Source organism: Nilaparvata lugens, chromosome 1 (genome assembly GCF_014356525.2).
Source record: "Nilaparvata lugens isolate BPH chromosome 1, ASM1435652v1, whole genome shotgun sequence".
Classification (NCBI taxonomy): Eukaryota; Metazoa; Arthropoda; class Insecta; order Hemiptera; family Delphacidae; genus Nilaparvata; species Nilaparvata lugens.
Genome location: NC_052504.1, coordinates 13,128,742 through 13,145,032, shown reverse-complemented (window position 1 = coordinate 13,145,032; position 16,291 = coordinate 13,128,742). Strand labels below are relative to the sequence as shown.

The 16,291-nt window shown below is 34.3% G+C and overlaps 1 protein-coding gene and 1 non-coding gene across 3 annotated transcripts in view; one reads left to right on the top strand and one right to left on the bottom strand.

Annotated features, from left to right (window-relative positions):
- Window positions 1-1,508: 1,508 nt before the first annotated feature.
- The window catches only part of LOC111064051 (glutamate dehydrogenase, mitochondrial), a 35,642-nt gene continuing 20,859 nt past the window's right edge, over window positions 1,509-16,291 (bottom strand). Inside the window, exons 5-9 of one of the 2 annotated variants that reach the window (XM_039430671.1) lie at window positions 13,900-14,016; window positions 11,322-11,483; window positions 9,368-9,572; window positions 6,136-6,290; window positions 1,509-2,463 (exon numbers count right to left, since the gene is read on the bottom strand). In XM_039430671.1, coding sequence (XP_039286605.1) covers window positions 2,350-2,463; window positions 6,136-6,290; window positions 9,368-9,572; window positions 11,322-11,483; window positions 13,900-14,016 — 753 coding nt within the window. In that variant the 3' untranslated portion in view covers window positions 1,509-2,349. The remainder of the gene's footprint in view (window positions 2,464-6,135; window positions 6,291-9,367; window positions 9,573-11,321; window positions 11,484-13,899; window positions 14,017-16,291) is intronic. The other variant, XM_039430663.1, reaches the window with a different exon arrangement.
- On the top strand, window positions 10,560-10,632 carry Trnak-uuu. Its single transcript has one exon. It is a non-coding gene; the product is annotated as a tRNA-Lys (tRNA).

Sequence of the window (16,291 nt, the reverse complement as noted above, 5' to 3'; positions counted from 1 at the left end):
CAAGTCCATATATGATATTTTTTAGCCAGGTCACTCCCGCGTTATCGGATTGGCACGTTCTTAAAATGTCGGTCCCGGCTGAAGTATGACAGTTGTAACGTACGGCCCGTTGACGGCTTACATTATTCAGGCAGGGTGGGACCTTCCCACAAGGGACTCCCCACCAATTTTTGCCCCTCACAAGATAAAATCCTAAAGGGACCCCTATTAGTTCAGTCAATATAGACATAAAAAAGGGGGTGTGCTTGCAATTTATATTGTAGTTCTGATTTTTTAATATATTATTTGGAGAAGATTATTATTTTTTTAATATATTATTTCATAAGAGAAGTCCAGAACCAATTTCTTCATGTAAAATTTCCTTGTCCTAGATACAGAGTGGCCCAAAAACCTCGTATTTTCGGCTAGTTTCCAGTTTTCAGCTATTTCTGCCAAATCTCGTAATCGGACAGAAAAATTTGCTCTCGCCTTTTTTCTATATTATGAAATTCTGAATTAAATGAGATCATTTGGAACTCTCTGTCTCCAATGAGAACTGAGTTATGATTTTTCAAAAATGAGTGAAATTTGAAGAAAACATTAATTTTGATGAATTTTAGTTTTTAATCAACAATATCTTCCGATTGTTACCATTTAGATGCATAATTCAAAATCCCTCTGGGCGTATTTTTGTGCTCTACAATCTGAGATCAGGTAGAGCGCTCTATCTCATATAGATTTCCAGGTACACCTGACAACAATGCTCCTTGTATTGTGAAAAACACCTAATTTTCAGCTTCAACAATAATCACCAACTACATAGTCTTCACATTGATATTTCGCACAATGACATAAGTTCATAAGATTATGTTCTATGAGAATCACCCGATAGATGCACTTCATTTCAGTATCTCCTAGTGGAGAGGCGCGCTTGAGGACACCCCAAGGATCAAAATTTCAAACACTTATAACTTCTGACACTATATTAAAAAATCAGAACTACAATATAAATTGCATGCACCAATGTATATAGTGACTGGAATATATATCTTTTATTATAGAACATACTGAATCAGGACTTATTAATTGCTTGGATGCAAACAATATTAATATATTAATATTTACTTATATATTCTTGTCAAAACCAGTTCACTATGTTTTGAGTGAGTTTAGATAAAACCGCTTATTAATTTTGTATAAAATAATTATATTCTTCAAAATTCGACGTTTTCAATTGAATAAACTCAACTTAAATGATTCTGTAATGGCTAACAGGTGGACATTGTGGAATATTGAGATATAAGCTATTGTTTGGTGTTATCATAGTTGTATAAAAATGCAAAGAACACAATCTTTCAGAATGGATTGGATAATAGTCATATATCACTTGAATACTGTTAGCTTGAATACTGGCCTGCATTTAATGCTAATAAGTACATATATATAGGCAGCTGCATTTCCTTCTTGATGAATTTGAATAGATATTAGAAAATTGGACGCAAGAAGAAGTAAGTATTGGACTTAGTAAGTAACATATAGACTTCATTCTGAAGTTTAAATTGGTTGATAGTTGTAAGATTTCAGAATATAATATAACCAGAAGGAAGATTAAATTAATCTCCATTACTTTGGAGACAATTCAAACAGCATTTTGTTGAATATGTAGGATTTTTTCAATTGAATCCTCAAAAATCTATTTCAAATTCATCAATCAAAATAATCATAAGTGATCGCCTTCTCCCACTGCGTCAAGATTGTATAAGATTTCTGAAATTAGCCTACACTTTAAATACTGACATGCCCCTAAGTTAAGAAGAACAAGTACTTTTTTAGAAAGCTAATCCAGCTTCTTTGTAGGTTGTGTAGATTTTCTCAATTGAGTTGACATAGGCAGCTGTGCGCAAGTCCAGGCCAAGGTTGTACTTCATGGCAGTTTTCATGATAGCCTGAAAAGGGAAATAATATGTAAAAAACGTAGGCTCTACATAGAATTATTAAACAAACTTTTGGAGTCGACTTGCAAAAAAAAGAAATAAATATTAGAATAAGTAGTGTTGTATACTAATAATAGTCCTTCGAGTTTAACAAATAATGGTGATTTTTAACAAAAGCCAGCTTCCTTGAGGGTTATGAAGATTTTCTCAATTGAGTTGACATAGGCAGCTGTTCGCAAGTCGAGGCCAAGGTTGTACTTCGTGGCAGTTTTCATGATAGCCTGAAAAGGGAAATAATATGTAAAAAACGTAGGCTCTACATAGAATTATTAAACAAACTTTTGGAGTCGACTTGCAAAAAAAAGAAATAAATATTAGAATAAGTAGTGTTGTATACTAATAATAGTCCTTCGAGTTTAACAAATAATGGTGATTTTTAACAAAAGCCAGCTTCCTTGAGGGTTATGAAGATTTTCTCAATTGAGTTGACATAGGCAGCTGTTCGCAAGTCGAGGCCAAGGTTGTACTTCGTGGCAGTTTTCATGATAGCCTGAAAAGGGAAACAATATGTGAAAAACGTATATATAATTATTAAACAAATTATTAGAATCGTTTTACTACAAAAATTATATATTAAAATCAGTACGATAATTGTATACTACCATAGAGAAACAATAGCATAAGTAGATATCCCATGGTATAGGGCGTTTATGTCGAAATTTTTACTGTTATCTCAAGCCTATAGTCCACGTAGTTCTTTCCCGTGAAGCTTTATGACGCTGGTAGTCTCTCATATTGTGCCGTTCATACACTCTTACCCGGTCAAAACAGTTAAAATCGACAATAATCGACAGTAATCGGCTTGAGATAACAGTAAAAGTTGCGACATAAACCCCCTATACCATGGGATATCTACTTACGCTATTGTTTCTCTATGATACTACTTAGTTAATCAAGACTTAACTAAATCGTGATTTTAGAACTATATTGAAAACGTTTCTCAATGCTCTACAAGCCAGAAAAACTTTAATTTCTCAAAGTGGCCTTGTCTAAAATTATAAAATATATATAAGAATTAATTTACAAAATGTATTTCAAATGAATAAAGACACTTGAATATTCTCACTTTTCAAAGGTTTTTAATTTTTTATTTCAAACACTTTTAGAAAAGTAAAAATCTTCACAATACTCAAGTGTTTGTGGGACTTTTATTGACAGAAAGATCCTTTCAGATGTTCTGCCTTGCCATAAAACCCAACGTCACTTCCTATAAGTGAGCAAAACACTTGGGCTCAACTCACACTTACGCGACTCAGGTCGAGAAGAGACTCGACTCTAGTCGATAGCATGTGTTTTCAAATGGTGACGTCGCGGAGTCTAGAATCGACTGGTCTGAGTGTCACCATTTGAAAACACATGCTCTCGACTGGAGTCAAGTCTCTTCTCGACCTGAGTCGCGTAAGTGTGAGTTGAGCCTTATAGGTTATAATGGGTTGAAGTTTCAATCACTATAAAATTTCATCTCCACTTCCACCTCCTGATTGTCCATTTTTATGAAACACCCATTTCATGGGTTTATATGAAATACTCTTATATAGAGAGCTGTGCTGCGACAGTGATATCTGAAATGCATGCATATTGCATAATGCATATAATATAGCATTTGTTTTCGTATAGTAGTTTTTTAATTCTTGAACTGAATTTAGCTGCGCCTACATAGACACTCACAATATTCTGATTCCGATTGGACCAATTCCAACTAAAGGTCTAATTCCTAAACGACTACAGTCGTTGCTTAGGAATTGGACATTTAGAGGATCACAAAAGGCGAAGCCGAGGTCTATTCTCAGCTCTCTGGTGGTTAATTATTCAATTCGTGCAGAAAGTTAAGTGAGACAATATTTGAACTATGTGAGGTTGTTTGTTTTGAAACTTAGAGCACCCAACATTATTCGAATCATTATGAAACGTAAAGATGATGACTGAATGACTTATATAACTAGGAAGTTCATAAACTTTAGCTTTCAACTTACTTGCTATTTATTTCTAAAATGCTATGTTACTATAGTGAGCTCCACGTTATAATGGCAGTGTTTCATTAGCAATGGTATTGCTACCCTTGCCTATAATTCAACAAAGCGGATAGCGCTATCTCTTTCTCGCTTTGCTCTGTTGCCAGATCGTCTTTTAACAATGTATAATTAATAATTCATTTAAAAAATATTCCATCTTAATTATGTGAATTCATTAAGAAATTATTGAAAAATATAATTTATTATTTTAAACGAAAATGAACCGTTAATATTACATCAATAAACCTGTATCATCTACCGTCTATAGAAGGCATTGACAAGACGGAGGAGCGGCAACGTTTTTCTCCTATCTTTCTCCACTGCCATTATAACGTGGTCCTCACTATAGTGAGAAGCTATATATAAACAGAATCTCAATAATATGATATACTTTTTGTAAGCTATGAGGAAGAGAGCAATACAAAAAATAAGAAAAAGAAGCTTTGACAAGAGTTATGATTATTGAGATTCTTGATCGATGTTTGTTTGAGAGGTTAGGTCAAATAAAAAACAGAAAAGAAAGTAGCTATTTGAATTTGATTCTCTACAAACGAAAATTCCACAAACTATTCCATGTATTGGATGTGGGTTGGGATTTCGGATCGTCTAAAATCCAACTACTGCCCCAGTCCAGCTCAAGTTCTAACCACCAGGCACCAGTTATAGGCCCGGTTGTACAAGAGCGGGTTAAATTTTAATCGTGATTAATTTCACGAGAATCAATCAGAGAAGGCGTTCTTGAAGAGACGGCATCTCTGATTGGTTCTCGTGGAATTAATAACGGTTATATTTTAACCGGCTTTTGCGCAACCAGCATAAAGTGAGATTCACGTTATTTAAGTCAGTGGGAATGACAGGATTACTCCAATTGACAGAGTTACCGATTTCTATATTAGATAGCAGTGGTTCAAGTTATTCCGGTATATCTGATATGATATTAATAGTGGTTCTTGTTAATAATGATCAATTATACTTGATTCGTCAACAAATATGTTTTCTCATTATTTAATAAGTGTTCATGACTTGCTTTTTGCTTGTGCGTGGTTAGATAGCAGTGGTTCAAGTTATTCCGGTATATCTGATATGATTAATTGTTGATTCTTGTTACGATGATCAATTATATCTTATTCATCAAGAAAATATGTTTTATCATGATTTAATCATACATTTTCATGATTTTTCATTGCGGATGATGCTCACATAAGCATTATGCTTGTGCGTGGGTAATGAAGTGCGTTGATCAATGCCATCGGCGGGGTTCGAGCCCACAAACCAGGTGGTACTATAGTGAGGTCCACGTTATAATGGCAGTGTTTGATTAGCAATTATTGCATTGCCATCCTTGTCTATCATTCAACAAAGCGGATAGCGCTATCTCTTTATCGCTTTGCTCTGTTGCCAGATCGTTTTTTTACAATGTAGAAATATAATTAATTAACAGAATATTTAATCTTGATTATGAAAATAAATTCATCATGGAATCATTGAATAATATAATTTCTTGCTTGATAAAATATAATTGATAATTTTAAACGAGAATGAACAGTTGATATTACATCAATCAAGTTTATTCAATTTGTGATTCAACGTTTATCTATACTATAATAAAGGAATAAACTGTTACCGTCTATAGAAATCATTAGCAAGGCAGAGAATCGGCAACGCTGTTCTCCTATCTTTCTCCACTGCCATTATAACGTGGACCTCACTATAGCATCTGTCTGATGACAGATACGAATAGCAAACCAGGTTAATCAAATAATGACTATAAAGTCGTGAACCTCACCATATAATCACAGTATACATACAGTATGGAAACTTGGCTAGCACCCTGGCGCAAAAATAAGCCATCTTGTTAGGAAGTTCCGCATTGTAATAGTATTGATGAGAGGTTCAGATCAATTTACTGATCCGGATCAATTGATCTCGTTCACTGCCGCGAGCCAATCAGAAGACCAGGATTGGAACTTCCCAAGGTCACGTGACGTGTCTAGTATTTGTGCCATGTAAAAAGCATTGGTTAGATAGGCGTTTGATTGACAGTTTCCATTCTGTACCTATTCTGTGATAGAATAGTGACTGGTTTGTAGCCATGTGTGACCTAAAGAGAGAAATAGAAATGAATGAAACTTGATGAATGCATTACTGACCCTGGCAGATCGCTCCATGGTGTAGTCGAGACCTGAATGTACGATGTCCTTTTCGGATGCTCCGGAAATCCTCTTCTGGAAGGACTCAGATGGAGTGACGGGGATGCGACCACCGACGCGTCCGAATCTTCTCTCCAGCGACTCTTGCACCGATTCTGCATCAAACGAAAAATAAATTTAATCTAAGATATTATTAAGGAAGAAATTGGTTTAGGCATATACATTGCGAGATAGGGAATACATGATTGAGTCATCAATTATGAACTACAATTAACTTGCAATTTTAAAGAAAGATTCCGATTTTTCAGAGGATGGCTAATTTTCATTTATACTAATCGAATACTGTTAATTTAACAATTAGAACAAGTTTATTCAATTTAAGATTCAACGTTTATCTATACTATAATAAAGGAAAGAACTGGCTTGTACACGTACGGGATAGGAAAATTATGTTTGACGCATCATCACGTCTGAACTACTGAACTGATTAACTTTTTGCATAAAGAATCTTAATAAACCGAGGATGGTTATAGGCCTATTTTCAATTTTCCAAGATTTCTTTACGTCAAGTTTTCAGTTTGTAAAGTTTTAAAATAGACCCTAAAATATAACAGCACGGGTTACCTGCTAGTTTTAATTAAAGATACCGAATTTTCCGAGGATGGCTAAGTTTTCATTTCTATTAACCAATTAATTTAATTTAATTTAATTAATGTTGATTTAACATTTAAAAATAATTTATTAAATTTGTGATTCAAGGTTTATTCAACAATAAAAGCCTAACCAAGCAGAGTCTTCTCCAAGTGACTCCGTAGCGTAATTGGTAGTAGCACGCACAATCGCACGATTCATGAATGAAAGCTTGCATGTTCGATACAAATCAAACTATTTTTTTCTTTCCTGGAATTTTCAACTTGATGAACATTATAATACAAAATATTTCCCAGTGCAAAACACGAGTTTCCTGCTAGTCTATCTTCTATAATATAATAAAGGAAAGAATTGGCTTATACACGTACGTGATAGGAAATTCACGAATGACACATCATCACGTCTGAACTACTGGACTGATTAACTTGAAAATTTGCATATAAATTATTAACCTTCCGGTAGTCGCACCCTACTCAATCACACGAGCATTCGCGTGTTGTATTTTTTACAACATCCAATTATCCAAGTGTTATGTGCTCTGTTTACTGTCAAAACATATTAATAATTATAATTACTTTTTCGCCCCACTTGGATGTAATGAGCTGGTTTTACGTGCGTCATATGGGGGCCGAAAATGATTGTTTTCTGACCAGGCCGGTAAAATTTTTACGGCCCTAGGGCTGTAAAATAACCTTGAAGTCAGCTGATTCTGATTTGATGTGAACGTCAAGATAGTGAACGTGTTTACAAGATAGTTAATGAAACGGAATCAGTTTATGCTTCTAGAATTGAATAAAGTATTTTGAAATAAGATACTATCATTTTATTTGGATGAATGAAATACAAATAAGATATTATAAACTATTAAAAATCACTTTTCAGAGTATAATAGAATCTAACCTCAAACCTCATAGTACTTCGTTTATCACAAAACCTGGTGGATAATTTTGGAACTACTTGGGCAATATCCATGGTGCTGAACGTTTTTACAAAAAGTTTATGAAACGGAACCAGTTTATGCTTCTACAATTGAATAAAGTATTCTGCAATAATATACTATAATTTTATTTGGATGATTGAAATACAGATAAGATATATATATTATAAACTATTCAAATTCGATTTTCATAGTAGGATAGAACTTCTAACCTAAACTTCATAGGTCGATGACAACAAGCATTGTTGACGTTGACATTCAGATTGGCCAAATTTCTAGTGTGCTAAAACAGCTGATCAAAAAACTTTTCATTACATTACAAAACATTTATAATAATATCATATTATTGTCATTTGAAAGAAAAAAAAGTATAAACTCAACCTCCCACATAATTTAACATAATCTTTTAGGTTATTTAGACAAATCAGAATAAAAAATAAAAATAATTGGTCAATTTCCTGATATACCTCAGATTTGCTAGAGCTATGACCTTCCACTTTTGCTATTCTCATATATATATTGTTTATTTTTCTGTGTGGCGAAAAATAGCGTTCGCACCACGGGCAAAAATGTTTTTCCAGCTCTCAATCTTTTCTAGTCCTCGGCCTACGGCCTCGGACTTGAAAACCGATTTCGAGCCGGAAAAGTCTCATTTTCGGCCCTAGGTGCGAAATATACTATTTCCATCTACTTGGATTATTTTGTCTATGAACATTTGGATGATTACCATTTCATAGCCCAATAAGGTAAATCAAGCAAAGCCATCAATTTTGTGTTATTGGTTATCGCGACTAAATGGCACCTAAAGACTGAACCATTGCTCGGTTGATACTGCAACTCAGTGAAGTGATGGGGGGAAAGTTTTGGAATGCATAGGTGACTCAATCACTGACACCACCCCATTCAACAGTTTTGTGCAGCAAAAAACTGACACTTGTACTTTTTACAACAGCGCGACTACCGGAAGGTTAATTTCCCGAGGATGGTTATAGGCCTATTATTAATTCTTCAAGATTTCAGGTGGTCAAGTTTTTAATTGGACCTATTTATTGGACCTATTATTAGCAGGTTACCTGCTATAGTCTGTGCAAATTTACTTCCGACTTGGGATGAACCTGCGCATCAGAGAAAGAATATAGCGGGAGAGATACAGAAGCGCGATGTTGCCTTTTGAAGCGGCCAGCGATCTCAAACTTCTAGTGACTGTTCATGTGCTCATGCTACACATGCGAAGTTTCCTGTCTGAGAGCGGTCAGACGACTGTCAAATTGGCAACTGCGCTTCCACCTATTACTCTATTAATCACTGTAATTGGCTGATCTCCCTCCATTTCTCTGCGCTGCATATTCCTCCAAGTCTGAAGTAAATTTGCACGGACTAAAGTTATGAATAAATATCATTATACCTCCTGCTTGGAGCGACAGACAAAGATGCTAAGGAGCGACGGAACTACATGGAGACAGTTTGTTAGTGCGGCCAAATATCAACTTAGATATAGATGGCCCTGGGAGTAAGTAAGTATACGTCACCAAACACTGAGTCAGCATCAATTTGCATGAAAGAAGATGAATCTAAACAATCGGCACCAATCTAAACGTAATAAATCGTTAAAAACCAGTGAGTATTTGGCACTTGGTAACCTACCCAGCAAATGGTAGTTGGATTCCCGTTCGTACTTGAATGTGAGCCGACCGTAGGAGACGTGGTTGAGGTTCTTGAGCCACTCGAAGAAGGAGACGGTGACACCACCGGCGTTGATGTAGAGGTCGGGGATCACAAGGATGTTGCGCTCCAACAGGATCTGGTCGGCAGCTGGAGTCGTCGGTCCATTGGCCGCCTCTCCCACAATCTGCACAGCAAAACACACATTCAACATCATCATCATACTGTAAGACTAGAGTTTTTTTTAATTTAAATAAATTATTTTTATAATTCTTCTTCTTTTTCTTCTTCTCCTTTTTTTCTCTCTCTTCTTTTTCTTCTTCTTCTAATTGCCTTCAAGAATCAGGCACATTTGCCTGTTCCGACTCACAATATTTGATAATAATATACATTGTTCTATGTTTCCTTAATCAATTCCAATTGATTAATTTCAATAGATTTGGTCAAACCTGTTTGTTGATGGATTTCTAAATGATTGAGAGAAAAATGGGTTGAAGAATAGATTTGTAGGTTGGAAATTTAATATTGTTGCCAATGAGATTTGTATGGTAGAAGATGATGTATATTCGAATTCAATCATTCTATTTAACAAAACTAGCATTTTAGTTGATCGGTCTTACTGACTTCAATAACCAGTATTTGGGTCGACGAATTAGCAGTCAATCAAAGACAGTGATAATAATAGATTAGTTATATAATATAACTATTATTGAATACTAAATAACTATCATTAATAGTTCATTAATTAGTTATCATTAGTTCATTAATTAAATAGTCATTAATATTGAATACATTAATCGTAATAATTTAAATAGAACTATTCTGGAGTAATTTGTATGCCTCAATTAGGTATGTTATCTATTAGCTTTGCCTATTATTTCTATTACCTATTATCTATTTTCTATTATATCAGAAAAAGTGAAAAAGGTTTATAGTAAAAAGAATAATGTTCATCTTAAAACTTCAGTATCCTGCATAAATTATATTATATTATAATAGCATTAATTAATTTCATATGCATTATCTTTTATTTATTAAAAAAAAAATAAACATGGAATAATTTCAAAATGTACTGGTAACAATGAAATTATTGAATTAATAGATTAAAATTTCGAAATGTTATAAGTTGAATCACAAGTGATTGGGGATTCGTTACCCCTTATCAGTATGAGGAGCCCGGATAGCTCAGTCGGTAGAGCATTAGGCTTTTAACCTAAGGGTCCAGGGTTCAAGTCCCTGTTCGGGCGGATATTTTTTGTTTACAGTATTTTATGTATAGTAACAGGAGGACAATATTTTCGAGTTAGATTAAATGAGATAAAATTTTTATCTCAAGTTTAATCTATACAAAACTTTACAAGCGATGTAAATTATACAGTGTCCGAAAGGTCGCATTATTTTATAACCTAAAAATTTGACATCGTTTATTTTTCCACAACATAAATTTTTTATATTAATTTGTCTAATATTACTTAGTTCAAGTCAAAACATGATTGAGATAATATGCCGAGTGGAATGGATACCAAAATCACTACAATTGACCCCGAAAAAAAAGGGCTAAGAAAAATCTAAAGACTCACTTAATAGACAACAACATAATAACGTTTTTGATATGTTTCAAGTTAAATTAAGGAATATTGAACAAAATTTGTGAAATAGTTTTGAATAGAATAATTGATGAGATAAAAGTGCAGAAATCCTAAGGTACGTTTTTCGAACCCCTGTTGTAACAAGCTGGATAAACAACATTCTATGAGAATTATCATCAAAATAAAAAACATTTCCTACTTTAATTTCTACATTTCTAAGTCAGATGGCTACTATACATTTAGGTAGATGATGCTGTTGATTTGGGACACAGATAATAAAGATAGTGAGTGTTCAGGAAAAAACACTAATTCATCTTTGAATAAGATATATCTACTAGGTTACCAACCTTTGCATTGATTTTATGTGCATTTTCTTTAGTGATAACTTTCTCAATAGCAGCAGGGATGAAGATGTCACACTGTTCGTACATGAGGTTCTCGCCGGTGTAGGCCTGGGCGCCTGGGAAGCCTACAATTGATCCAGTATCAATGCGGTAATCCTCAAGAGCCTGCAAATTTAAAATAACAATTGAATCATGAATATATTCATATTATTCTATTCACATTCTGACAAGACTTGTCGTCACATGAAGACAACTTATTACTTTGATTACTTTGATTGTACATGATTACAACTTGTTACTTTTTTATTAAGAGAATGATGAATTCAATTCACTAAAGTGCGAGATAAATTACTTTTAACATGAAGAGGAGAAACCCATTTATCCCTCCACAGTTTGTAGCGTAGACACAGACGGACATCCTGCGCACAATTGGATGCTCCGTGTCATTTTGCTTCATGTTCTTGTGATGAAAACATCTCTGTGACATACACAAACCAATATACCTGCTGACCAGTACACTACTTGGAACATTGCCAGCAATAGATGGAAAAGAGTGTTGCCGCGTCGCGTTACAAAGCTCTCTCACTCAGGCACAAAAGAAGGAGAATGCTGCTAGGTAGTGGGAGTGATTAGTGGAGGATAGAGCATCGGACCTCTCCATCTTCGAGAAAGAGCCATGTTAAAAGTAATTTATCTCGCACTTTAGTCAAAACAATCCGGGAAGAATATTGGAATTGAAGTGAAAATGAAATCTGAGGTAGATAAAAAGATTTGAACATCTGGGATAGAAAATAGTAAATTCCAATAATTTCTTCAACAGAATAAAAATGACAGACTAGATTTGATTCTTCAGAGAACTAGAATTGTTCGATTATTATCCGAATTTAACCAGGTTTATTTATACAGGTTATCAAGTATCGATTTGATTGAAAAAAAGATCTTGAAGTAATGATAATTTCCGGGCAGGTTAGCTGAGTGGACAAAGGCGTTACACTTTTCAGTCTGCTAGTACTGCGTGACTACGTGGTCGTGAGATCGAATCCCGTAGGTTATTTATTTAGCGTATGGCATTTTTTCAAAATTAAGAAAACTTTACACTGATATAAGTGCACGTAAGGGTTGAAATGTACTGTATTGCCTGGGGACTGGCTACAGTAAAGTAATTAGCCTCACCCAGGTAGGCACGTCTCTCACATTCAAATATGATGTGGTGCACTGTCTGCTCCATCGCCCCTCAGTCATGTAGTGGGGAGCCTGCAAGTCCCCATTTGAAAAATGATGCATTGCATCTCCCATGTTTAGATTGAATTCTGTGAAGTGCCACCCAGATGCGCCGGGGAAGCTCGAAACCAGGAGGCCCAGTGCCTGAGAAAAAGCTCCCTTGTATTCCTGGGGGCGCTTCATCTCTCCATCTTCTGGTCAGAGAGAACCTCTCTTCTTTTAATTGCTCTGCCATCCTGATTGCTTGCCTTCTGGACTTTAGCTCCGTTCTATATAAGTCTGGAATGTTCTATATGTCCTATGATCCCGAAGGTAGGCATGGACGTTTCATCATCTCATCATCAAATTAGAAGAGAATTTTGAATTTATAGTAGAATTCATCTCAGAAGATAGTGCTATAAAATCATCAAGTATTGCGAAATGTTAGTCTTAGTAAAAATGGCTAATAACTATATTGCTTCTTCGTGAAAGAAACTTGAATTTAAATTTACGTCCTACTAGAGAAACATTCCATCAAGACAGGATGGATTTGAATGTATGTAGAAGACAATTCACTTACTTATCACAGAGGATAATAAATCTTGATCCTACTCATTTTGTTGCCAATAAAAGCCGGAGCAAAAACTAAATTGCGAGATTGAGGAATGGATAAGATCAAATAAAACTGAAGAAAAAATCTTCTAGGCACCTGTTTTATGTTTTGTTTTTTTTTATCATAGAATAATTGTTGTGTGTTACTAACTTTTATCTAATTTCATCATCTACTAATCTACACAATTATAATTGTGTGTAAATTCCACTAATCTTTGTTCTTAATTTGGTTTAATTTCTTAGTTTATATCGAATAAATATATTACTGCAACTTAAGTCTACGCACAGGTTTTACCTTGTAGGCTACTCCTTAAACATAGATGGACATAATAAATATACTGCAGTTTTGGGATTATTTTATATATTTAATAGTATTTTTCTTGAATTATTTTTTAGATGTAATAATATTAAATTATTATAATTGTGTATGTTTTTGAGAAATAAATTTGAATTTTGAATTTTTTTTAGAATGAGTTCATAAATTACAATATTATTACAACGTGCGTGTTCGAGCACTGGACTGTAAGGGTATGAAAAGATTGTAATCGCAATACTTTGGATCATTGTATTAGCACAATACGAATTGAATAGAGCACACAAATGACAAGGAGCTGCTTCGGGCACTGATCGACAACTAACTACGTACTGAATGTCTCTGATTATCTATTAGCGTATTACACACTTCTGCCACCAGGTGCAACATTCCTACAGTCTAAACAGTGCGTGTAACCCATATGATAGTTTAAAAGTTTGTTGAAGATTAGTTTACCTTGGGATCGATTCCTTCATGATTGATGATTGATCCCTCTCTTTCGATGACACCAATGCAGGTGGCACCAGCACGCACCAAATACCTCATTGTGTGCAAGCCCACATTACCGAAACCCTGAAAAACAAGTAACAACAATTTAAACAACTCAGATACGGTATGTTATACGGAAATTCATGACATACAAATAGAAGCAGGCTACACTAAATATTATATTTAATAAATATTATATTTATTGTAATGGAATGTGAAAACTAAACCTTCCTTGTCAATTAAGGATGATGTTTGAATAATGAAAGACAAATTGACCAACAGTTTCAGGTGGGTGCTTGATTCTTTATTCAATCATTTATACAATAAGTAAATTATCGAAATGATAGGGAGAGGAAAAATAAGGTAACCTTGTGCTATTCCTCTCCCAAATTTAGATAATACATAGTCCATTATTTAGCGTATGGCAGATACACAACATTTATGAAGCTCATAAGTCTCAAATACCTTTATACCCAGGTCCAGGACCTGTAGCTTTACCTATCGGCAGAGGGCCACTAGACTACAATACTACCCGTTCAAAAACATCGAGCATTTTTGAAAATGTATCTATTCATTAGCAACAGATGATCTTTTGTATCTTCTCAAAAGCAACGTGTTGCATCCGAAAAGATACACAAGGAGCTTTTTGGAGCTACGTTCTCAAGTAAAACACAGCCTATCAGGTGATATTCGTTCAACATTCTCTTTCCATTGTTGGTGATACGTTGCGACTATGTTATGATACGTCTCATTCATGGAGAATCTCTGTGTGTGGGAACTTCATCCATCTAGGGTCTCTAAAGCCTCATGTTTTTGGAAAGCCGTGAATATTACCCCGAGAATCATACCTTCCCTATTATGCCGTTTCAAAGTCACGGAGGCAAAGCTAGGAGACGCGTACAGTACACTGTTATTTCTAGTTTCTTTGAGATCTTGTTTGGTCAGGAAAAGATGAGTTTGTGTGACCGCCATTATGTATAAGTGATAATAAACCACCGGGTTAATAAAGATTAAGTGCCGGTTGCACAAGAGCCAGTTAAGTTTTAATTGTGATTGATTCCACGAGAACCAATCAAATAATCCGTCTTTCAAAAAAACATTCTCTAATTGGTTCTCGTGTAATTAACAACGATTAAAATTAGACCGGCTTTTGTGCAACCGGGCGTAAGACGATTATCGCAGCTTGATCATCCTCCAACCACCCTCATCGAACGGCCAGCATACTTATGCACCATCTACGTTCTACGCTAAACTATATTTACTAGAAGAAATGTTCGCATTTTATTAAGATTTAAACGATCAGCTAATAATATCCAATATCGGGGCACCGAGTTTCGCTCGTTATTAATTTATAAGCTATTGATAAACAGAACATAATTCTTTAAGATGATTGGGGAAGGACTAACAGGCACAGCCCAAAACTGTTTCTTCCCCGAATTTTGATTTATACACTATAAATAGTCCAGAAAGTAGGTTATGTTCCATATACACTTGAATTCAGGTTCAATTTTCAGTCCAAACATTTAAAAACAAAAAAGTTCTAATTTAGATTATTTACAAACCAAATTGAATAAAAAAATAACACTCACAAATCACTTAAAATTGTCAAATAATGATTAACTTTGAAAATTATGATATACTCTAGTTAAAAACGATTATCATGTCATGTCAACAAATCAGATTATTATGATCAATTCGATTAAAATTTCTAGATAACATTTCTCGCTGATTGATTACAAAGCTGGAAATAATTCTGTTTCTATCCCACACACGCATCTTCTGTTTCGACAGACGACGAAATTATCATCTGTTTTTCCAAGGATGAATGATTGTTATCCTTTTCATGTCCTTCAGCGAGTTTTCCCATGAGACCTAGTGCAATCGAATTTTTATATCATAAAACCTACTATGTTCCTACCTACTAAAATTTTGTGAAAATCGTTAGAGCCGTTTTCGAGATCCTTTAAACATAAATAACCAGATATAAAAATATAAACAGATATACAGAAATTGCTAGCTTAATATAATAGGATTTAAACTGATATGGTTCAAATATGACCCTTTGTACACTACTTTTTTGCTTGATTGATTTGATATTACCATAGTTGAATACTGCAACTTGAAAATGAATATGTTATATGTGTGGATCGTTGGAGATTTTTGCATTAATAAAATAGTAGAATTATCAATTGCTAAACAAATTATTCAATATAATAATGAAGGTACAAAATTTTACAATTCATTCCTACATTTAACTAATCATTTTTTCATTATTGTTTTTTTTTTATAAATTGTTTATTAGTTGAATTCGACTGAAGATATTTTATCTTGAAAGTAGGAATATTTTATTTTACGCCAG